General features: G+C 38.5%; 1 protein-coding gene and 1 pseudogene across 2 annotated transcripts in view; both read left to right on the plus strand.

The window, feature by feature from the left end:
• Window positions 1-10477, plus strand: part of LOC100589703 (zinc finger protein 724) — a 29204-nt gene extending 18727 nt beyond the window's left edge. Inside the window, exons 2-4 of the mRNA XM_030820300.1 lie at window positions 462-588; window positions 1426-1521; window positions 9089-10477. Coding sequence (XP_030676160.1) covers window positions 462-588; window positions 1426-1521; window positions 9089-10302 — 1437 coding nt within the window. The 3' untranslated portion in view covers window positions 10303-10477. The remainder of the gene's footprint in view (window positions 1-461; window positions 589-1425; window positions 1522-9088) is intronic.
• A 10982-nt stretch (window positions 10478-21459) lies between these two features.
• On the plus strand, window positions 21460-22790 carry LOC105740302 (annotated as a pseudogene). Its single transcript, XR_004031979.1, has one exon. The product of XR_004031979.1 is annotated as a protein FAM133B pseudogene (transcript).
• The last annotated feature ends 1045 nt before the right edge of the window (window positions 22791-23835 follow it).

Consider the following 23835-nt stretch of genomic DNA (forward strand, 5'->3'; position numbering starts at 1 on the left):
CATTACTTGTGAGCTTATTAAAAATTCAGCAACTCAGACTTTATTCCAGATCTTCTGCAAAAAAAAAAACAAAAAAACAAGATTTCCAGTTTATTGTACACATTAAAATTTGAGATGTACCTTGTAACTCGACATGTCATTCATCTCAACAGAACTCATTCTGTATAGTGTGAATATAGCACTCCAGAATGTACATGCTTGTGTTCATGCCCTTAATTTTATATTTTATTATCCAGAAAAGTATCATATATAAATTGATGTTGTGGATCTTACTCTAGTCTTTTCTCAGAGTTAGAGAATACATCAGAGAATATTTCTGTCTTTAAAATTACTTCATTTGTATAATTTCATTCACTTTTATAAGTCAGAACCAGTACTCTTTAGTCTTTCATTTCACCTTGAATCAAATTAAAAATTTTGCCCATGGCCACTTGGTAAATATGTGACTGTGTACTTTTCAGGGACCATTGACATTTATGGATGTGGCCATAGAATTCTCTGTGGAGGAGTGGCAATGCCTGGACACTGCACAGCAGAATTTATATAGGAACGTGATGTTAGAGAACTACAGAAACCTGGTCTTCCTGGGTGAGAATAACTTCAAGAATAACTTCAATACACAATTCCTAATCTACCCTAAATATTTCATTTGTTTTTTTGTAGAATGTTTTTTGGTAATTGATCTTTGCATAAATGAGTATCAGATCTCTGTTTCTAAGAAAATCTTGGAGGCCAAGTGCGGTGGCTCATGCCTGTAATCCTAGCACTTTGGGAGGCCAAGGCAGGTGGATCACCTGAGGTCAGGAGTTCAAGACTAGCCTGGCCAACATGGTGAAACCCCATCTCTACTTAAAAAAAATACAAAAGTTAGCCGGGTGTGGTGGTGCATGCCTGTAGTCCCAGCTACTTGGGAGGCTGAGGCAGGAGAATCACTTGAACCCGGGAGGTGGAGGTTGCAGTGAGCCGAGATCGCACCACTGCACTCCAGCCTGGGTGGCAGAGTGAGACTCCATGTCAAAAAATAAAAATAAAAAATAAAAAAAAAAAAGAGAAAGAAAATCTTGGGGATTTGTCAGTGTAGAAAAAAAAAAATCCAAGATGTTTCATCTTGATCTGGACTTTTTATATTCCTGAGCTGATCTGTATCCTTCACTCTAAATTAGTGGTAATTCCAGAAATTCAGTGGCATAAAATATTGTTTTCTATACCTTAAAATCTAATTTTCTTCTCCAGTTTTTGATTCAGTAGTACTAAGTAGTAAAATTAAGAAGCTACAAATTTAAAATAGTGTCTAAATATTTAGAAATTTGTTTTAAATTAGTATTTTGTAATTAATTTACTATTCTATTAATTACACCCTTTTTACTGAGCACATTATTTGAAGAATATGAGCAACATTCATGTTATTTATTTTTAATAAAACAGGTATTGCTATCTCTAAGCCAGACCTGATCACCTGTCTAGAGCAAGGCAAAGAGCCCTGGAATATGGAGAGACATGAGATGGTGGCCAAACCCCCAGGTAGGTGAGAGTGAATATGACAGATGACACAGATGAGAGGTCCAAACATCAAGGAGAAAGTCAGTTTTTGAAATATGATTTGGGGCCGGGTGTGGTGGCTCATGCCTGTAATCCCAGCACTTGGAGAGGCCAAGGCGGGCGGATTACCTAAGGTCGGGTGTTCGAGACCAGCCTGACCAACATGGAGAAACCCCGTCTTTACTAAAAATACAAAATTAGCTGGGTGTGGTGGTGCATGCGTGTAGTCCCAACTACTTGGTAGGCTGAGGCAGGAGAATCGCTTGACCCCGGGAGGCAGAGGTTGTGGTGAGCTGAGATCGCACCATTGCACTCCAGCCTGGGCAACAAGAGCAAAACTCCGTCTCAAATAAATAAATAAACGAATAAAAATAAGAAATACAATTTGGGAGTTGTGCTCCAAGGAAAATAGTTTCTGGAAAGCCTGAGGTTTATTTTTTATTTTATTTTTTCTCTTACATAGGGGTATCTTTTGTCTTATTCTTCTAACTTTTCTAAGGAATATACTTTCCTTTCAGTTATCTTTCTTCAAGTTTTCAGTGAGAACCAAAGTCCCCTTTTTAGCATATACAAGACTACAAAATCTGCTTTTTTAATGTTTTGGTGGACACATAAACATCTGTGAAATTTTAAGAAACTCTATGTTAAACTGTTAAGTTTTCTTTCTACATCATGTCTGAAATATGTGAGTAGTGGTTTCTGTTTCATTTTTTTGTTCATTTTTTCTGCACATTCCTTCCTGTTTTTATTACTATAGTCTTGAAATATAGTTTGAAATTATAAAGTATGTTGTCCTCCTGCTTTGTTCTTTTTCCTCAAGATTGCTTTCATTATTCAGAGTTTATTGAAGTTTCAAGTAAATTTTATGATTGTGTTTTTCATTACTATGAAAACAAATACCACTGGAATTTTGATAGGGATTTTATTAAATCTGTAGATCACTTTGGATATGGCACTTTAACAATATTTATTCTTTCAATCCATACACACAAAATATTTTAAGATTTGTGTCTTTTCTAATTTCCTCCATTGAAAAGGCTTTTTAGATCCTTGGTTAAATTTGTTCTAAGAAATTTATTATTTTAATGCTATTGTCAATAAGATTGTTTTCCTCCTTTATTTTATCAGATAGTTTAAGTTTATGGAACCATATCTTATAAATGTATGTTAATTTTATATTTTGCTAATTTACTGAGTATATTAGTTTAGACATGTTTAAATGTACTGGGTATGATTTTTTATATATGAGATTATATGATCTACAAACAGCAACTTTTTACCTATTTGTCTTCAATTTTAATGGCTTTTTAAAAATTGTTTTGACTAATTATTCTGCTACATACTTCCAGTGCTATTTTAAAATAGAAGCATTGACACTGGGCACAATATAGTTTTGCACTGATGTCTGTGAATTTCAAGAAACAAACACCTCTTCAAGTTTTTATAAACTGGTTTCAGGAGGTAAAGATCTTTTGTTGGGCCCCCAGGATAATGGGATGCCCTATGGGTTTGTAATGAAGAGGGGCTGTAGGTTGCTCACAAGGCTGCTTTGTCTGCACAAGGGTTTACCTTTAGTTGGCTTGTTACAAGGGGATTGTGTAGTTGTAATTTGCATTTTATTTTTGGACAGGCTGAATATCCTTCAGGACTTTGATCTGTAGGGCAGACACTAGGCAGGTTTCTGTAGTCAGGTCTGCATATGGTGAGCCTTACATCAGGATGTGAATGAGTATGGCTTTCACTGAATATCAAAGAGGATTTTGCCAGGTCACTGTGTAGGTTTCTATGTAGGCAGAACTGGCCTTGAACTGAGTCGTGGAACTACTTCAGGGACCACAGTAAAGGCTAAGGTCTTGCAAACCTGCCTGCATGGCTATAAATAGGTGTCTTCCTCCAGGCCTCTGGAAGGGCAGGACCTCTCCCAGACTGTGACTGGGAGGAGTTTGAGATGGTTACAGGGTAAGTTCAGTATTCTGAATGGAACCAAGTTGGGTGGGCTATTTTTCAGTCTGTAGCCAAGAACAGAGGTCCTGTAGTTTACCACCTGAATGAATGCCTGCCTTCTGAAAAGGATGCTCCTCAGTCTTGGGCATTATCAGAGTTTCACAACTCCCTGCCTGGATCTCAAAGCTCTCTCTCTCAATCTGTCATTTTTTTTTTTTTTCTTCTGAGATGGAGTCTCACTCTGTTGCTCAGGCTGGAGTGCAGTGGCACCATCTCAACTCACTGTAACCTCTGCCTCCCAGGTTCAGGTGATCCTCCTGCCTCAGCCCCCAGTAGCTGGGATTATAAGCATGTGCCACCATGCCCGGATAATTTTTTTTTTTGGAAGTGGGGCGTGGAGTTTTGCTCTGTTGCCCAGGCTGAAGTGCAATGGCTCAATCTCAGCTCACTGCAACGTCCTCCTCCCAGGTTCAAGCGATTCTCCTGCCTCAGCCTCCCAAGCAGCTGGTACTACACGCACATGCCACCACACCTGGCTAATTTTTGTATTTTTAGTAGAGATGGGGTTTCACAATGTTGGCCAGGCTCGTCTCAAACTCCTGACCTCAGGTGATCCGCCCACCTTAGCCTCCCAAAGTGCTGGGATTACAGGCATGAGCCATCGCGCCTGGCCATGCCTGGATAATTTTTGTATTTTTAGTAGAGACGGGGTTTTGCCATGTTGGCCAGGCTGGTCTCGAACTCCTGACCTCAGATGATCGATATCCGCCTCAGCCTCCCAAAGTGCTGAGATTACAGGCATAAGCCACTGCGCCTGGCCTTTTTTTTTTTTTTTTTTTTTTTGAGACGAAGTCTCATCTCTGTCACCCAGGCTGGAGTGCAGTGGCCCGATCTTGGCTCACTGCAACCTCTGCCTCCCGGCCGGGTTCGATCAATTCTGCTGTCTCAGCCTCCCGAGTAGCTGGGATTACAGGCATGCGCCATCACGCCTGGCTAATTTTTGTATTTTTAGTAGAGAGAGTGTTTCACCATGTTGGCCAAGCTGGTCTCGAACTCCTGACCTCAGGTGACCCACCTGTCTCAGCCTCCCAAAGTGCTGGAATTACAGGCATGAGCCACCGTGCCCGGCCTTTAAAGCTCTCTTAAAGGCACTTATTTTGGAGGTGAGGAGTTGCTACATACCCCAAGCTGGTCTTGAAATTTTGGCCTGAAGAAATTCTCCAACCTCAATGTACCATGTAGCTGTCATTACAGGTGTGAGACATGATGCTTGGCTCTCTCATAAAGGCATTTTTGTCAGGGATGGCTGACAAATTTTCTTGCTGTCAGGGGTTAAGAAAATAGGTCACCTTTTATTTTTCCGTCAAACTAATGTCACTCTCTCTATTCATTTTTCTTTCTATTTTCTATTTCAAATTTGTGTGTAATTTTAGATTCACACATTTAGGACAATATGTCAGAATTTAAATGTTATGCCTGAAGTGAATTAGATACTTAGTAGGCACTCCATATTTACTAAAATAGCTACTTATACATTTGTTTGCTGCAGGCAAATAGGAATTACAGGATTTGCACCCACTTTCTTCAGACTATATCTAAATAAAAACATAATTTATTCCCAAATATTTGTTTTATATATATCAGAGGCTTTAATTATATTCTGCAAAAATACATTTATTTCTTTTTAATTTAGCAATATAAAGCTATTCTTTGCTTCTAAATTTGATTTTTTTTTTTTTTTTTGAGATGGAGTCTCACTCTGTTGCCCAGGCTGGAGTGCAATGGCGTGATCTCAGCTCACTGCAACCTCCACCTCCTGGGTTCAAGTGATTCTTCTGCCTCAGCCTCCCAAGTAGCTGGAATTATAGATGTGCACCACCACGCCTGGCTAGTTTTTTATATTTTTAGTAGAGATTGGGTTTCATCATATTGGCCAAGCTGGTCTCGAACTCCTGACCTCAAGTCATCTGCCCGCCTCGGCCTCCCAAAGTGCTGGGATTACAGGCGTGAGCCACCACTCCTGGCCTGCTTCTAAATTTGAATTACAGCAGTTTCATTTTGTATGAGAATAACATATATTTAAAACATGAAAATTACCTCTAGTTTTTATAATGCTTATTTATTAAAAGTTTCTCATTAGAATCTTCTACTTAGGGTTATACTGCATTTTCTCTGAAATTTTAACTGCTATGTAGTTAATGCCAGTGATTCAGAATACCTGCCTTCTATGAGTACACAGTTACAGTCAAATATTGTAGTTATATAGACAAATTCTTTTTTAATGGTCCATTAATGTTGCATATACCAGAGTTTATGAGTAAACATTTCCCTTATTATTTTGCAATTCTTTATGTGTGTTTTTTTAGTGTTGGTTTCTTAACATCAATCTATTGTGTTTTTGGTTTTACTTACATATTATAATTTTAGACAATTTGTAATTCTGTTTGTATACTTTAAGTCAACATAGGGCTTAATTAAGAAATAAATTAGCTATATGTCTATCACAATCAGATTATATATGTGTGTGTTTTTTATTTATAAATATGACCCTAATTATGGTTATGGCCTATCTTGTATATATTTCTTCTTAGCTGATTTTCAGTGGTTGTTTTGTCTTACATAAGTGAGTAGTTTTGAAAATAATCTTATTTCCACATTCTGTTTAATAATGAATGTACATTTCCTTTGTGTTCCTTTCAGATCACTTTTGTGATTTGCAGTTAATTTTTTTTTGAAGTTAATTTTTGAAAAGATTTATAATTCTCTACTTTTCAGTTCTTCTTCTACAAAATTGTTGTAAAAAAGATGACATAAAATTTACCATCTTAAATCTATTTAAGTGTACATATTAGGACTATGCATGGTGGTGGCTCACATCTGTAATTCCAGGATTTTGAGAGGCCAAGACAAGAGAATCACTTTAGCCCAAGAGTTTGAGACAAGCCTGGCCCACACATAAAGACCCTCTGTCGGGCCGGGCGCGGTGGCTCACGCCTGTAATCCCAGCACTTTGGGAGGCCAAGGTGGGCAGATCACGAGGTCAGGAGATCAAGACCATCGTGGCTAACACGGTGAAACCCTGTCTCTACTAAAAATACAAAAAATTAGACTGGCATGGTGGCAGGCGTCTGTAGTCCCGGCTTCTCGGGAGGCTGAGACAGGAGAATGGCATGAACCCGGGAGGTGGAGCTTGCAGTGAGCTGAGATTCAGCCACTGCACTCCAGCCTGGGGGACAGAACGAGACTCCATCTAAAAAAAAAAAAAAAAGACCCTCTCTTTAGAAAATTTTTAAAAAAAATAACCAGGCATGGGGTGGTGTGCACCCGTGGTCCCAGCAGCTTGGGGGATTGAAGGTGTAGGATTACTTGAGACTGGGAGTTTGAGGCTACAGTGAGCCATAATCTTGCCACTGTATTTCAGCTTGGGTGACAGAGTATATTCACCTGGTTATGCAAAACACTTCTAGAAATTTTACATCTTGTAAAATGAAAACTCAATATCCATTAAGTAACAACTGCCCATTTTCCCCTCTCCCCAGCCCTTGACAAACACTCTTCCACTTTCTGTTTTTATGAGTGTGACTGTTTTTTTTATTTTTTTGAGACAGAGTCTCGCTGTCACCCAGGCTGGAGTGCAGTGGCGCCATCTCAGCTCACTGCAAGCTCTGCCTCCCTGGTTCACACCATTCTCCTGCCTCAGCCTCCCGAGTAGCTGGGACTACAGGCGCCCGCCACCACGCCTGGCTAATTTTTTGTATTTTTTTAGTAGAGACAGGGTTTCACCGTGTTAGCCAGGATGGTCTTGATCTCCTGACCTCGTAATCCGCCTGCCTCGGCCCCCAAAAGTGCTGAGATTACAGGCATGAGCCACCGCGCCCGGCCGAGTGTGACTCTTTATAACATATCTCATATAAGTGGAATCATATAGTATGCATCATTCTGTTACTGGCTTATTTTAGGTGATAAAATATTCTCAAAGTTTATCTTAGAATTTTACAAGTGGTTTTTGTTTGTTTTTGTTTTTTGAGACGGAGTCTTGCTTTGTTGCCCAGGCTGGAGTACAGTGGTGCCATTTCGGCTCATTGGAACCTCCGCCTCCCGGGTTCAGGCAATTCTGCCACCTCAGCCTCCTGAGTAGTGGGGAATACAGGCACCCACCATCATGCCCGTCTAAATTTTTTTGTATTTTATAGAAATGGGGTTTCACCATGTTGCTCGGGCTGGTCTGAAACTCCTGACCTCAGGTGATCCACCCACCTCTGCCTCCCAAAGTGCTAGGATTACAAATGTGAGCCACCATGCATGGCCACGATTTTTTTAAGGCTGAATAAAATTCCATTGTATGTATATGTTACATTTTTTGATATGTTTATGAATCAAAAGACATCTGGGTTACTTACTTCAGCCTTTTGGCTTTTGTGAATGCTGGTACAATAAACATAGATGTTTACATATCTCTTCTAGGTCCTGTGTTGTATACTTTGGATATAGATTAATAAATGGGATTGCTGTATTTAATTATAATTCTACTTTTAATTATGTGTGAAACATAACATTTTAAAATAATGGCTGCATCCTTGTTTTCCATCAACAATCAACATAAGTTTCATTTTCATAGCATTGTCAACAGATTTGGTGGGTTTTTTTGTTTTTTTTTGTTGGTTTGTTTGTTTTAGTTTTTTGTTTGAGACGGAGTCTTGCTCTGTCGCCCAGGCTGGAGTGCAGTGGTGTGATCTCGGCTCACTGCAGCATCTGCCTCCTGGGTTCAAGTGATTCTCCTGCCTTAGCCTCCCAAGTAGCTGGGGCTACAGGCACCCACCACCATGCCCTGGCTAATTTTTGTGTTTTTAGTAGAGACAGGGTTTCGCCATATTGGCCAGGGTGGTTCCAAACTCCTGACCTCAGGTGATCGGCCCACCTCGGCACCCCAAAGTGCTGGGATTACAGGCGTGAGCCACCCTGCCTGGCTGGCTGTTCACTTCTAAAGGCACTATATTATCTTGGGGAGAGGGATGAGCTGTGTTAGGTAAACATAACAGACTTTTCTCTTTATTCTTTGTGGCTCTTTGCATTGTGCTCACCTCCTGGGGCACTGTACACACTTAACTCACTTATAAATTTTTCACAAATGTATTTTGGTCTGCGTATTTTTCTTACATTTATATGTCTATAAGGAAATTAGGGCCTTTGGTATTTTGTTAGGTAGTTTTTTTGAGTCAAAATCTTGCTCTGTTGTCCAGGGTGGAGTGCGTAGGTGTGATATCAGTTCACTGCAACTTCTGCCGCTCAGGTTCAAGAGATTCTCCTGCCTCAGCCTCCTGAGTAGCTGGGATTACAGGTGCATGCTATCATGCCTGGCTAATTTTTTTGTATTTTTTAGTAAAGATGGGTTTCACCAATTGGCCAGACTCGTCTCAAACTCCTGACTTCAGGTGATCTGCCCATCTCAGCCTTTCAACGTGCTGAGAGTATAGGCGTTAGCTACCATGCCTGGCCTTCTTATGCAATCTTGTTTGTAGTTTGTATAGTTTTGTAGGTTAGATGTGTAAAGAATATGTATCTGAGTCTAGTGTGTGGAGTAAGTTGTTATTTTTACTTCTTTCAGGTATGTGTTGTTATTTTGCCCAAGACCTTTGGCCAGAGCAGAGCATAAAAGCTTCTTTCCAAAGAATAATACTGAGAAAATATGAAAAATGTGGACATCACAATTTACAGTTAAAAAAAGGCTATGAAAGTGTGAATGAGTATAAGGTGCACAAAGGAATTTATAATGGATTTAACCAGTGTTTGACAACTACCCAGAGCAAAATATTTCAATGTGATAAATATGTGAAAGACTTTCATAAATTTTCAAATTCAAATAGACATAAGACTGAAAAGAATCCTTTCAAATGTAAAGAATGTGGCAAATCATTTTGTGTTCTTTCACACCTAACTCAACATAAAAGAATTCACACTACTGTCAATTCCTACAAACTTGAAGAATGTGACAAGGCCTTTAATGTGTCCTCAACCCTTTCTCAACATAAGAGAATTCATACAGGACAGAAACACTACAAATGTGAAGAATGTGGCATAGCCTTTAACAAGTCCTCACACCTTAACACACATAAGATAATTCATACTGGAGAGAAATCCTACAAACGTGAAGAATGTGGCAAAGCTTTTAACATATCCTCACACCTTACTACACATAAGATAATTCATACTGGAGAGAATGCCTACAAATGTAAAGAATGTGGCAAAGCTTTTAACCAATCGTCAACCCTTACTCGACATAAGATAATTCATGCTGGAGAGAAGCCCTACATATGTGAACTTTGTGGCAGAGCTTTTAACCAATCCTCGAACCTTACTAAACATAAGAGAATTCATACTGGTGATAAACCTTATAAATGTGAAGAATGTGGCAAAGCCTTTAATGTGTCCTCAACCCTTACTCAACATAAGAGAATTCATACTGGAGAGAAACCCTACAAATGTGAAGAGTGTGGCAAAGCCTTTAACGTGTCCTCAACTCTTACTCAACATAAGAGAATTCATACTGGAGAAAAACCATACAAATGTGAAGAATGTGGCAAAGCCTTTAACACATCCTCACACCTTACCACACATAAGAGAATTCATACTGGAGAGAAACCCTACAAATGTGAAGAATGTGGCAAAGCCTTTAACCAGTTCTCACAACTTACTACGCATAAGATAATTCATACTGGAGAGAAACCCTACAAATGTAAAGAATGTGGCAAAGCTTTTAACCAATGCTCAAACCTTACTACACACAAGAAAATTCATGCTGTAGAAAAATCTGACAAATAAGAATGGACCAGGTGCGGTGGCTCACACCTGTAATCCCAGCACTTTGGGAGGCCAAGGCGGGTGGATGACAAGATCAAGAGATTGAGACCATCCTGGCCAACGAAGAGAATTACTGGAGAGAAACTGTACAAACCTGAAAGATACAACAATGCAGTTGACAACACCTCAACATTTCTAAACACCTTTAAATGGCTGTCACACTTGATGGTAGGTAAAATATACTGGAGGAAACCTCTACAAGTGTGAAGAATGTGGCAAAACTTTTAGCCAGTGCTGACACTTTATTGGACAGGAAGTGATGTGTACTTGAGAAAAATTATGCAAATGTTGGCCGGGCGCAATGGCTCACATCTGTAATCCCAGCACTTTGGGAGGCTGAGGCAGGCAGATCATGAGGTCAGGAGGTCGAGACCATCCTGGCTAACACAGTGAAACCCCGTCGCTACTAGAAATACAAAAAAAAATTAGACGGGCGTGGTGGTGGGCGCCTGTAGTCCCAGCTACTGGGGAGGCTGAGGCAGGAGAATGGCGTGAACCCGGGTGGTGGAGCTTGCAGTGAGCCGAGATTGCGCGACTGCACTCCAGCCTGGGCGACAGAGCCAGACTCCGTCTCAAAAAAAAAAAAAAAAGAAAGAAAAATTATGCAAATGTAAAGAATGTGAAGAAGCCATTAATATCTGTTCACATCTTATTCAATATCAGAGAGTTCATACTTAATAGAAGCATTAAAAATGAAATTACTGTCAATAGATTTTTCAGAAAATATAAGCCTTTAAAGTGAAGAAGAGTATTTATTTTGAAGACAAGCATTAAAATATCAAGAGTGTGAGCTGGGCATGGTGGCTCACGCCTGTAATTTCAGCACTTTGGAGGCCAAGGCGGGTGGTTCACTTGAGGTCAGAAGTTCAAGACCAGCCTGGCCAACATGGTGAAACTCCATCTCTACCCAAAATACAAAAATTAGGTGGGCGTGGTGGTGCATGACTAATCCCAGCTACTCAGAGGTTAAGACAGGAGAATCGCTTGAACCTGGGAGGCAGAGGTTGCAGTGAGCTGAGTTTGTGCCACCGCACTCCAGCCTGGACACTCCAGCTGCACTCCATCTCAAAAAAAACTAATATGAAGAGTGTTGTGGTACTATTACTTTTACAGATCTTATTTTACACATTTTGTACTAGAGGAAAACCCTGAAGTAGTTGCTCAAGCTTTCTTCAACATCAGATAATTTATCTTGAAGAAAATCTCTGCAAAGGTAATAAATTTGGCAAAACATTTTTTTACAAACTACAGCCTAGGAAACATCAGACAGTTCATACTAAAATATATTTTTGCAGATGCAGTAATATAAAAAATTAGTTATTTGAAAATTAAGTCTGTAAATATCAGTTTGGAGTAGATATATCTAAGGAACTGACACTTCAGACAGTAAACTAAATCAGAGTGCTGAGTTTAGAAAATAATTCAAAACTGAAGTTTGTACATAAATATTTTGTATATAACTTTAAAAAGTGTATAAGACATTTTGGAGAGTTATTACATTCAAAGTACACTTTTTTTTTTTTTTTGAGATGGAGTCTTGTTCCCCATCCAGGATGGAGTGCAGTGGTGCTATCTCAGCTCACTGCAACCTCCACCTCCCAGGTTCAGGTGATTCTCCTGCCTCAGCCTCCTGAGTAGCTGGGATTACAGGCGCGCACCACCATGCCTTGCTAATTTTTAGTATTTTTAGTAGAGACAAGGTTTCACCATGTTGGCCAGGCTTTACTTTTTTTTTTTTAATACAAGGTCTTTCTCTGTCACCCAGGTTGGAGTGCAGCTCCACCTCCCAGTTCAAGTGATTCTCCTGCTTCAGCCTCCCAAGTAGCTGGGATGACAGGCATGAGCTACCACGCTTGGCTAATTTTTGTATTTTTAGTAGAGATGGGGTCTTGGCCATTGGGCAGGTTGTCTTGAACCCCTGACCTCAGATGATCCACCTGCCTCAGCCTCCCAAAGTGCTGGGATTACAGGCGTGAGCCACTGTGCCCACCAAAGTATACTTTTTTCTCGAAAAAATTTTATAGACTTTAAATACGTGAATAATGATGTAATTCAACTCTCAAATTCATGCTGTTTCTTTATTCCTGTTGTATTCACATGTGAAAGTATGTGATGAATTGTTCCTGCATGAAATATATGAGAGACTCTGTTTTATTAGGTGGACGTTATATATTATCTCTTCTATGAAAGAGTAAAGACATTAAAATGTAAGATGTATGACGAAAATCTAAGTAGGGATGCTCTTTGTGGTTAACTTATAATATTGAGCAATGCATGAAGTAGGTGTTCAGTTTAATACTCTACATTATGAGAGAAAAATGTTTTTAATTTTAGTTAAAATTTAGTTAATAGTGTATTATTTTACTAATTGTACTTTTATGTGATACAATCCAGTACATTTAAAAACTTTGAAATTATGTGTAGACTTAACTTTTTAATTTAACATTTTTAACATGTTAAATGCTATTGTGCATTCAATGAAGAATTATTTTGCCACTAACCTTAACCCATTCCACCTTACTCAAGAGTGTAGGTAAAAGATGGTAACAATATATTATTTGTTAACATAATAAAGTAGTATTTGTAGTAATCTTTTTTGCTAGTGGCTTTAAACTGCAAAGAAGTTAAAGAATGTTGTTCCTGTATGTTAAGTTTTTATTTTTTCTTTCTCATTTAAATTTACTTAATATTTTCAGGTACATAGTATGTGTATATATTTAAAACACATATGGCATATTTTGATACATATATACAGTACATAATAATCACCTCATGGTAAATTAGGTATCTATCACCTCTACTAGCATTTATCCTTTGTATTACAGAAAATTTAATTTTACACTTTTTGTTTGTTTAAAATATACAACTAAACTGTTACCGACTGCCTCACCTCTAGCATTTATCCTTTGTATTACAGAAAATTTAATTTTACACTTTTTGTTTGTTTAAAATGTACAACTAAACTGTTACTGATGGCCGGACACCATGGCTCATACCTGTAATCCTAGCACTTTGGGAGGCCGAGGCAGGTGGATCACCTGAGGTCAGGAGTTCAAGACCAGCGTTGCCAACATGTTGAAACCCTGTCTGTACTATAAATAGAAAAGTTAGCCAGGCATGGTTGTGAGTGCCTGTAATCCCAGTTACTCAGGAGTCTGAGGCAGGAGAATCACTTGAACTTGGGAGGTGGAGGTTGTGGTGAGCTGAGATCATGCCACTCCAGCCTGGGTGGCAGAGCGAGACTCTCTCAAAATGAATAAATAAATAGATATTGACTACAGAGTAATTTCTATGATTATATTATTTAGAAGTATGAATAAAATGCATACATTTGTGAGTCTTGAATACATATTTTAATAAATTTCTTATATATTTTTATTTGAACATGTGGCCTCTCTGCCTGCAAACACAAAGACTTTTAATTTTGATTTACATAAAGTTAAAAATATACATGTATTACTGTAAAGATAAACCTTAGGAAAGAAAATTATGAACTGTGTTTGTATGAGCATGAGTTTATACCTATTTTCAGAAGAACAGAGCAATATAGGAACAAATCATTTTAATAAGGTGATTAATTTACTAGATAATAAAAACCTCAAAAATGCCGAAAGCAAATTTATGCTCTCAGCTTTGTATTAAATTCATTACTGTAAAACCTTATGGCTTATGGTTCAGAATCTCTCCATACAAACTCTTTGCCTGGCACTCATGCCAGACCTATTATTTTCTTGTTATAATTTTGTTTTACAGTTTATGAAGTATCCATTACATGAGCTGGTCGTGATTATAAGAATGTTTTTTATAAAATTCAGTAGTGCACATAATTTTTAGAAGTAATTCCATAATTAATGTATTGTTATATTTTATTTAGAACATTCCATTTTGTTCTTTTAGTTGCAGATGCCTATATAAGCCTGCTTTTCTTTATTGTCCTTTTACTTTTTATGGATGACATAAGTGAATTTACTTATTTATTGAGTCTTTTTTTTTTAGGTAAGTACTAGGGAAACTTCATAAGTCATGAGAATGTTTTTATATATAAATGTATCAAAGAAACATGACAGTGAGGCCAGGTACAGTGGCTCATGCTTGTAATCCCTGCACTTTGGGAGGCCAAGGTGGGCAGATCACCTGAGGCCAGGAGTTCAAGACCAGCCTGGCAAACATGGCACAACCCCATCTCTACTAAAAATACAAAAATTAGCTGTGTGTGGTGACATGTGCCTGAAATCTCAGCTATTCAGGAGGCTGCGGCAGGAGAATCGCTTAATCCCAGGAGGCGGAGGTTGCAGTGAGCTGAGATCGAGCCACTGCATTCCAGCCTGGGTGACAAAGCGAGACTCTTCTCAAAAAAAAAAAAGAAAAAAGAAACGTGACAGTACTTGCTGCGTAACGGATGCTCCATAATATGCCATAAATATTTCTGCTGGGGTTAGTTGTAACTTCAGCCATTTCTGGTCTTTTTTTTTGGTTCCTGCTCCGTTTGAGTATGTGTCTGTTTTTCTTCAATTACCATACTGTTTTAGCTAATATAGCTTTTTTAGTATATTTCAAAGTCAGGTGGGGTGATATCTTCACCCTTTTTGGTTTTGTTTTGTTTTTTGTTTTAAGACGAAGTCTCGCACCTTCTCCCAGGCTGGAGTGCAGTGGCACGATCTCGGCTCACTGCGAGCTCCGCCTCCCGGGTTCACACCATTCTCCTGCCTCAGCCTCCCGAGTAGCTGGGACTACAGGCGCCCAACACCACGCCCAGATAAATTTTTGTATTTTTAGTAGAGACGGGGTTTCACCGTGTTAGTCCAGGATGGTCTCAATCTCCTGACCTCCTGATCCACCCGCCTTGGCCTCCCAAAGCACACTTTTTTTTTTCTTTATTGCTTTGGCTACTTTGCGTCTTCTGTGGTACAATATAAATTTTAGATGTATGTTTTAAAATTTATACCAGTGTGTCACTGGTATTTTCATAGAGGTTACATTGTGTCTGTAGATTATTTTGTGTAATACAGATATTTAACAATAATAATGCCAATTCATTTGTAGGTAATATTTTTCCATTTGTGTATTATTTAATTTTGTACTTCAATATTGCTTAGGATGCACAGGTTTTTCCACTTTTTGGTTAAATTTATTTCAAAGTATAATTACTACAGTTATTGTAGATTCAATTTTTTTTTTTTTTTTTTTTTTTTTTAGATGGAGTCTCTCTGCTGCTCAGGCTGGAGTGCAGTGGCACAATCTCAGCTCACTGCAACCTCTGCCTCAGCCTCCTAAGTGCTGGGACTACAGGCATGTGCCACCACATCCGGCTAATTTTTGTATTTTTAGTAGAGACTGGGTTTCACCATGTTGGTCAGGCTGGTCTCAAACTCCTGACCTCATGATCCACCTGTGAAATTTTGCTAAATTTCTGAATTAGAAAAAACATTTTTTTCTAATAAAATCATAAACGTCTTATGGCCATATCCCAAAAATGATGAAGCAGAGAGTGTAGGTTATTTAAGACCGTGCTGCGGGCGGGGCACCGTGGCTCACACCTGTAATCCCAGCACTCTGGGAGGCCGAGGTGGGCAGATACGAGGTCAGGAGTTTGAGACCAGCCTGACCAACATGGTGAAACCTCATCTCTACTAAAAATACAAAAATTAGCAGAGTGTGGTGGCACGTGCCTGTAATCCAGCTACTCAGGAGGCTGAGGCAGAAGAATCACTTGAACCCGGGAGGCAGAGGTTGCAGTGAGCTGAGATCATGCTGTTGCACTCCAGCCTGGGAGACAGAGCAAGATTCTGTCTCAAAAAAAAAAAAGCTGCTGCAAATGCTCATTCCATCACAACCATGCTAGTGAAAAAAGAAATAACGGGTTAGAAGGTAATTTTAGAGTATATCTCTTACTCTTTTGCCCTGTAAAATTTTTGTCTTTATTAATTGCCATATAGAAGCCTGTACTTCAACAAAAGATGTCATTAATTTCAGGTAAATATGCTCCCACATATATTCTCCCTAGAAAGGTACTGGTGTATTTCCAGTCAAGTTGTAGCATTTCTGGCCTTTTTTGTGCTGCTGTGTTTGTGTGAAATAAGGCAGGAAGTAAAGCGGAGTCAACCATGACATTTCTTGTTTCTAAAGCCACAGCCTCTAAAATTTAATGTTAAGTCAACTAGAAATAATGACAATATTTAAGAACTAAAAAAAAATTCTTTATATTTTATAGTTTATAAAAATTTATTTTTGAATTATAAGTTAAACAACTTGAACATGCAGATACCTAAAAGTGTCATCTAGGTGATAGTATTAATATTTTAATAGCTTATAATTGTGAGTGACAGTGGCCCCATTGGGTTTACTGAAAACAGTTATTTATCTTGTATGTGTGAATGGAGAATAGGCTTTTTATAATCCTAAGCATACAGATCTTTTAAGATTAGCGCTATGTTTAGATCTGAATAAAATTTATAGGCTTGTAATAACAGAAATTTTAATACTTTTTTCTAATGGAAGTGAAAAACAGTAGAAGTCATTTGTTAAAATGAGTTTAAGAGAAACTTCACATGTATTTATTAAATAACATTTAAACCACATTTTAAGTTACTGATCAGTAATTTCAATCCATTTTATTTTAGTCACTGAAAAAGCATAACATTCTTTAATTATTCAATCAGAAACAGTATTATTAGTGTTTCTGAAAGCAACTGTAGACCACTCAATGGATGACAAGGTTCATGCAGACAACAAATTTTCTATATAATAATAGGCTCATTTTAACTTTAAATATAAACACTCATTATTTCAAAAGTAAAATTAATGGTCATAAAAGGAATAATGTTATAATTCACTTACTGAAGTTTTTGTCTCAGACTTTGTAATGAATACTTTAAACCAAAAATTAAGTTCTACATACTATCTATGGATAAAAAGAAGTGGTTTGTAAATGTATCTTTATTTTTACTAAGTTAAAAAATTTAAAGCCAAAATGTTAGGTCAGGATTTCAAACAAGCATTGGGTGACAGGGTGTTGGGCATAATGGTTAGATTGAAACTCGGTATCAGCTGGTTGCTGATTGCATCCCTAACTTTAGGGTTTTGGTAAAATTAAAGCAATTAATGCAAATAAAGGTGCCCGAAGAGCACCCAGCATATAGCTGTCATTTGTTGATTCTGTTACATCATGATCAATGTCAAGCCTAAAAACAAGGTGGCCACATCAGTGGTTTGTAACCCATGTTTATTCTAATCAGTCAGTCTGGGGCTATATATAATAGTAGTTGAAGGTTTATAATACTACCCTTGGAAGATTCCCATGTATTCACACCCAGCATGGATATAAATATGGAAAGATTTCTCACTGAGTACTTCTCTTTAGCACTCCAGTAACACTAGACAAATAAGCACCTAAATGCCGAGTGTTTGTCAGTTTTAAAATTAGAAAAGAAGGCAAGTTGTTTTCTTATCTACCTGTTTAATAAATTTTTTATTGCCAAGTACATATGTTCATTTGATTTAATACGTTGAAATGTAGTTTAAAATATATATTCAAATAACTTTAACAAGTGAAGGAATAATTACAAATGTAGAAATAATGGTACTCTAAGCAGTTGCTTTAGAGTCTTTTATAGTATTGTATTTTGAACATTAAAAATAAACATTTTATTCCTGAGTGTTGGGTTTAGACTATTCATTATATTAAAAGTTTACTTACGCCGGGCACAGTGGCTCACGCCTGTAATCCCAGCACTTTGGGAGGCCGATGCGGGTGGATCACCTGAGGTCAGGAACTCAAGAACAGCCTGGCCAACATGGTGAAACCCAGTCTCTACTAAAATTACAAAAATTAACCGGGCATGATGACAGGCACCTGTAATCGCAGCTACTTGGGAGGCTGAGGCAGGAGAATCACTTGAACCTGGGAGGCGGAGGTTGCAGTGAGAGACCATGCCACTGAACTCCAGCCTGAGTGACAGTGAGACTCCATCTCAAACAAAAGAAAAAAGTTTACTTAACATCATTAAAGGAGCAAGCCATTTGAAATATATATATATATATATATATGCAAAATATATGTATGTTTTCTAAGATTTTAAAATGAAGACTTTCTCGTCAAATTTCTTAAAGTTTCTCTTTAAAGTATGAATAGTATTTTTGATTGGCAAATCAAAGTTGAATGAATTTATGGGGTAAAATGTGACGTTTGAATATATGTATGTAATATGGAATGATTGAATTGAGTTAAATAACATATATCAACTCGCTTACCTGTCATTCTTTGTGGTAAGACATTTGAAATTTACTCTTAGTCACTTTAAAATACAATTACATTGTGGTTTACCATAGTCATGCTGCTGTGAAATAGATCTCAAAAACTACTTACCTTGTCTATTTGAAACTTTGTACCCTTCAATCAAAAATTCTAATTTCTTACCACCACATCGAGCCTCTGGTAACTATTATTTCACTTTCTATTTTTTTTTGAGTTAAACTTTATTAGATTCTACATATAAATGAGATTATGCAGTATTTGTCTTTCTGTGTCAGGCTTATTCCATCTAGCATAATATCTTCAAATGTATATTTCAAACGACGGGATTTACGCCTTTCTAAGGCTGAATAGTACTCCATTTTGTATACCACATTTTAGGAAATAATTTAAATATATATTTATTGGTTGAAAAACTTGTGTGTTATAAAAATAGTTCTGTGTTGCTGGGCGCAGTGGCTCACGCCTGTAATCCCAGCACTTTCGGAGGCTGAGGTGGGTGGATCACCTGAGATCAGGAGGTTGAGACTAGCCTGGCCAACATGTTGTAACCCTGTCTCTACTAAAACCCCAAAAATTAGGCGGGCGTGGTGGCACGCACCTGTAATCCCAGCTACCCAGGAGGCTGAGGCAGGAGAATCGCTTGAACTCGGGAGGTGGAGGTTGCAGTGAGCCGAGATCCCCCCACTGCACTCCAGCCTGGGCAACAGGGTGAGACTCTGTCTCAAAAAAAAAAGAACAACAAACAAACCCTTCAAACAGAAAAGAAATAATTATTTTAATACTCATTTATAATACAAATTAATAAAAATGGAATAATTGGACACAATTTCATTGTTATATATGCATGTGTGAATCTATAAAATGGTACATGAAGAAATTAAGCCAGAAAAAGGAGATTTGTAATGAATTAAATTGGAATGTAGTTAATTATTATTTGTAGATATCTTTGTTTACTTAGATAAGCAACTGAAAGAATTTGAAAGTCTATTCAGGCCTGGGCACGGTGGCTCACACCTGTAATCCCAGCAGTTTGGGAGGCCGAGGTGGGTGGATCACCTGAGGTCAGGAGTTCGAGACCAGCCTGGCCAACGTGGCAAAACCTTGTCTCTACTAAAAATGCAAAAATTAGCCGTGCGTGGTGGTGGGTGCCTGTAATCCCAGCTACTCAGGAGGCTGATGCAGGAGAATTGCTTGAACCCGAGAGGTGGAGGTTGCAGTGAGCCAAGATCACACTATTGCACTCCAGCCTGGGTGACAAGAGTGAAACTCCATCTCAAAAAAAAGAAAAGTCTATTCAGGTGGATAGGCAAAATTCTAAGACGATCCGCAGGATTCCCAGCTGTTGCACACCTGTGGTGTTACCTTTTTAGTGTAAAAAAGTGTGTGACTGGCCGGGCGTGGTGGCTCACGCCTATAATCCCAACACTTTGGGAGGCAGAGACAGGTGGATCACCTGAGGTCAGGAGTTCGAGACCAGCCTGGCCAACATGGTGAAACCCCATCTCTACTGAAAATACAAAATTAGCCAAGCATGGTGGAGGGCGCCTGCAATCCCAGCTACTCTGGAGGCTCAGACAGGAGAATCACTTGAATCTGTGAGGTGAAGGTTGCAGTGAGCCGAGATCATGCCACTGCACTCCAGCCTGGACCACAGAGCGAGACTCCATCTCAAAAAAAAAAAGTGATTTACTGTGTTAGGAAATTAATTACTCGTGAAATTAGGTTATTAATGTGTTGACTTTGTGTTTATCAAAAGGGAGATTATCCTGATTGGGCTAAACTTAATTAGAGATGCTTTTAAGAGAAAAAGACACATCATAGAAAAACACCCCTGCTGGCCTGGAAGTAAGTGACTTCTAGATGGGTCATGTTTCAAGCTATCTTATGGTGGTCCCCTGGCTGGAAATATATTTGTATATTGTCATAATTCCTGCCTCTCACATGTTGCTTCCAGTAGGGAGGGCAGGAGGATCCCAAGGAAGAGGAAAAAAAGGGGGTCTCATTCATGCAATAAATAATCACCTCTCATCTGGGATAGCTTAAGATAAACAGAGGAGACCACAACATGACCACATCAATGAGAGAAAAAAGGAAACGTGGTTGAAAGAATTCACTGGGATTATGGAGCAATATTTACTACGTTGTAGTGAATGATCAGCTCCTGAGATACCAATACTCCACCACGAAGGCTGAACTCATTCTGATTAAATGAGCATGTCTGCATAATTCTGGTGACCCAGTTTTACACTATCCATTACAGAAATACCATGGAGACCAGTGGGTACCCTCCTAAAATTGAACTTACCGTGAAAAGCATACCTGATTCTTTAACAATTGAAAAACTTTGAAAAAGATAATTTTATTGATTGATTTATTTTATGTATTTTGAGACAGAGCCTCACTGTTGCCCAGGCTGGAGTGCAGTGGTGCAATCTCACCTCAATGCAGCCTCCACCTCCCAGGCTCAGGCGATTCTTCTGCCTCAGTCTCCTGAGTAGCTGGGATTACAGATGCGCCACCACACCTGGCTAATTTTGTATTTTTAGTAGAGACAGGGTTTCACCATGTTGGCCAGGCTGGTCTTGAACTGACCTCATGATCCACCCGCTTTGGCCTCCCGAAGTGCTGGGATTACAGATGTGAGCTACCGCACCCGGCCTAATAAATTTATTAATAATAAACTTCTGCTCACTTTTGAGGATTCCACTATACTGTCATATAATATTGAACATTAAATACCTTAATATGAAAATTTACTGGGAGTGGGAGTGGGGAGGCGGCAAGAGGACCTGCGGCGGACCCTCTTCCGCCGTCTCTCCGGCCCGGTTTCCCTCGGCGTGCCACTGTGCGCTCAATCCAGCACCATGGGGAAGCGGGACAATCGGGTGGCCTATATGAACCCAATAGCAATGGCGAGATCAAGGGGTCCAGTCCAGTCGTCAGGGCCAACAATACAGGATTATCTGAATCAACCAAGGCCTACCTGAACTGGAAGAAAGAACTGGAAAAACACAGGGAGAAATTGTTAAGTGAAAGTGAGAGCTCATCCAAACAAAGAAAGAAAAAAGAAAAGAAGAAATCTGGTAGGTTCTTCTGATTCTGAAGATGAGGATAAGAAACAAGGAAAACGGAGAAAGAAAAAGAAGAACCGTGCACATAAATCTTCTGAAAGCTCCATGTCAGAAACTGAATCAGACAGTAAGGATAGTTTAAAAAAGAAAAAGAAGTCAAAAGATGGAACTGAGAAAGAAAAGGATATTAAAGGACTCAGCAAAAAAAGAAAGATGTATTCTGAAGATAAACCTTTATCATCTGAGTCCTTGTCAGAATCAGAGTATATTGAGGAGGTGTGAGCAAAAAAGAAGAAAAGCAGTGAAGAACGAGAAAAAGCAACAGAAAAAAAAAAAAAAAAAAAAAAAACAAGAAAAAGAAGCATAAGAAACACAGTAAGAAGAAGAAAAAGAAGGCTGCTAGTTCAAGTCCTGACTCTCCATAACATTAAGAAAAATCAGGTTTCCCTTATAAAGAAAGTGCAATGTCTGAGGAAATTTCAACTGTGAAAACTACAACATATTTACTAAAATGCATGAATTTTCTTGTTTTTAGAATTATTCCTGGACTATTCAGTAGCCAGTCAGATGCCACTGTGTGAAAGGGCCATAAATATTGCCTGCTGCTTGAACATCTATTTTTTTCTCTTCCAGTGCTTGATAACTCTGGGAGATAATACACTGCAGTCGTACTAGTGGTTAAGATATTTGGGAATAAAATTAATACTTTTGACTAGAAGTGTCTAAGGATAACCAACAGAAATTGAATCTGGATACATCTTTAAGATGTAATCAGAAATGACCAGATGACTCTAGTTAAAATTTTTGAAGGAGGGATTACATTAATATTTCAAAATCCTTACTCTGTAGATAAGTGTATTTTAATTTTTTCCCCTCATATACTTTTATTTACCTGGGGAAGGAGCTTTTAGGGTTGGGGGGAGCGGTTTGCTATCTCTTTAGCTAGCAGAATAGTGTGCCTTTGATCCTCATACATCCTGTATTATGGACACAGTAGCCATGCTTCACGGGGAGGTCAGAGCTGGCTACCAGCAGTCTTGCCCTTTACTGAGCTTAGTGTTATCCTTGGATGCTGTCATATGCTGCTTCGAGTGAACCAGAGAAACAGTCATTTGCAGCATGAGAAAGCCCCAGAAGCTCAGGGATTTACCTCCACTTCAGTAATAATGAATATTTTTTAGCATTAGAATGTGTTATGTCATTTGAATTAATTTTGAGTACATGTTGGCCTGGGAGAGGAATTACTTTAAATAGACACTGGTACTTTTTGAACTTGATAGCTAAAGATTCTAAAATGCATGTTTTATACTAAGTTTTAACCAGTCAGGAAAATTTTATGTAACCAGTGATAGTTTATTTTTTTGTAGGAATTTTGTTTAGGCTGCAATGTTTAGCTTTTGTTAACTCCTCACTCTTGCTGTCTTAATTTCATTACTATGTTTAATGGCCTACTTGCCGAGATACTTAGCATGTAAAAAGCAGGGTTTTGATTTAAAAAAAAAACAAAAACGGCTTCATATTGAAGCTGAGACTTACAATAACAAGTTGAGTGGCAAGCCTGGTATGCTGTGTCTTATTGCCAGAATCTTAGTAAATGTAGTGTTTTAAAAGTTTGTTGTCTTTGTATATTAATAACAAATTATGACAAGTTAAGTTTAAAAAAAATTTATTTGTGACAGAGACTTGCTCTGTTGCTCAGGCTAGAGTGCAGTGGTGCAATCTTGGCTCACTGCAACCTCTGCCTCTCAGGTTCAAGAGAATCTCATGCCTCAGCCTCCTGAATAGCTGGGATTAAAGACGTGCATCATTATGCTCAGATAAATTTTGTAGTTTTAGTAGATACGGAGCTTTTCCATGTCAGCCAGGCTGGTCTCGAACTCCTGACCTCATATGATCCTACCTCCTCGGCCCCCAAAGTGCTGGGATTACAGATGTGAGCTACTGCATCCAGCTAATATAAATATTTCTTGAATGCATGTAAAGTTATGTAGATAGTTCCTCTTAAATTAACATAAAAACAATTTTTGAAATGGGATAAAGTTAACTACATGCTTTCAATGGCTTGGCATAATTGCTGTGCTTTTTGAAATGGCTAGATTGCTAACAAGAAGCAAAGACAATATTTTGGCTTCACTCAATTATTAAGTTCTTGACCTTTTGAAATCTAAA

Source organism: Nomascus leucogenys, chromosome 10, assembly GCF_006542625.1.
Source record: "Nomascus leucogenys isolate Asia chromosome 10, Asia_NLE_v1, whole genome shotgun sequence".
NCBI lineage: Eukaryota > Metazoa > Chordata > Mammalia > Primates > Hylobatidae > Nomascus > Nomascus leucogenys.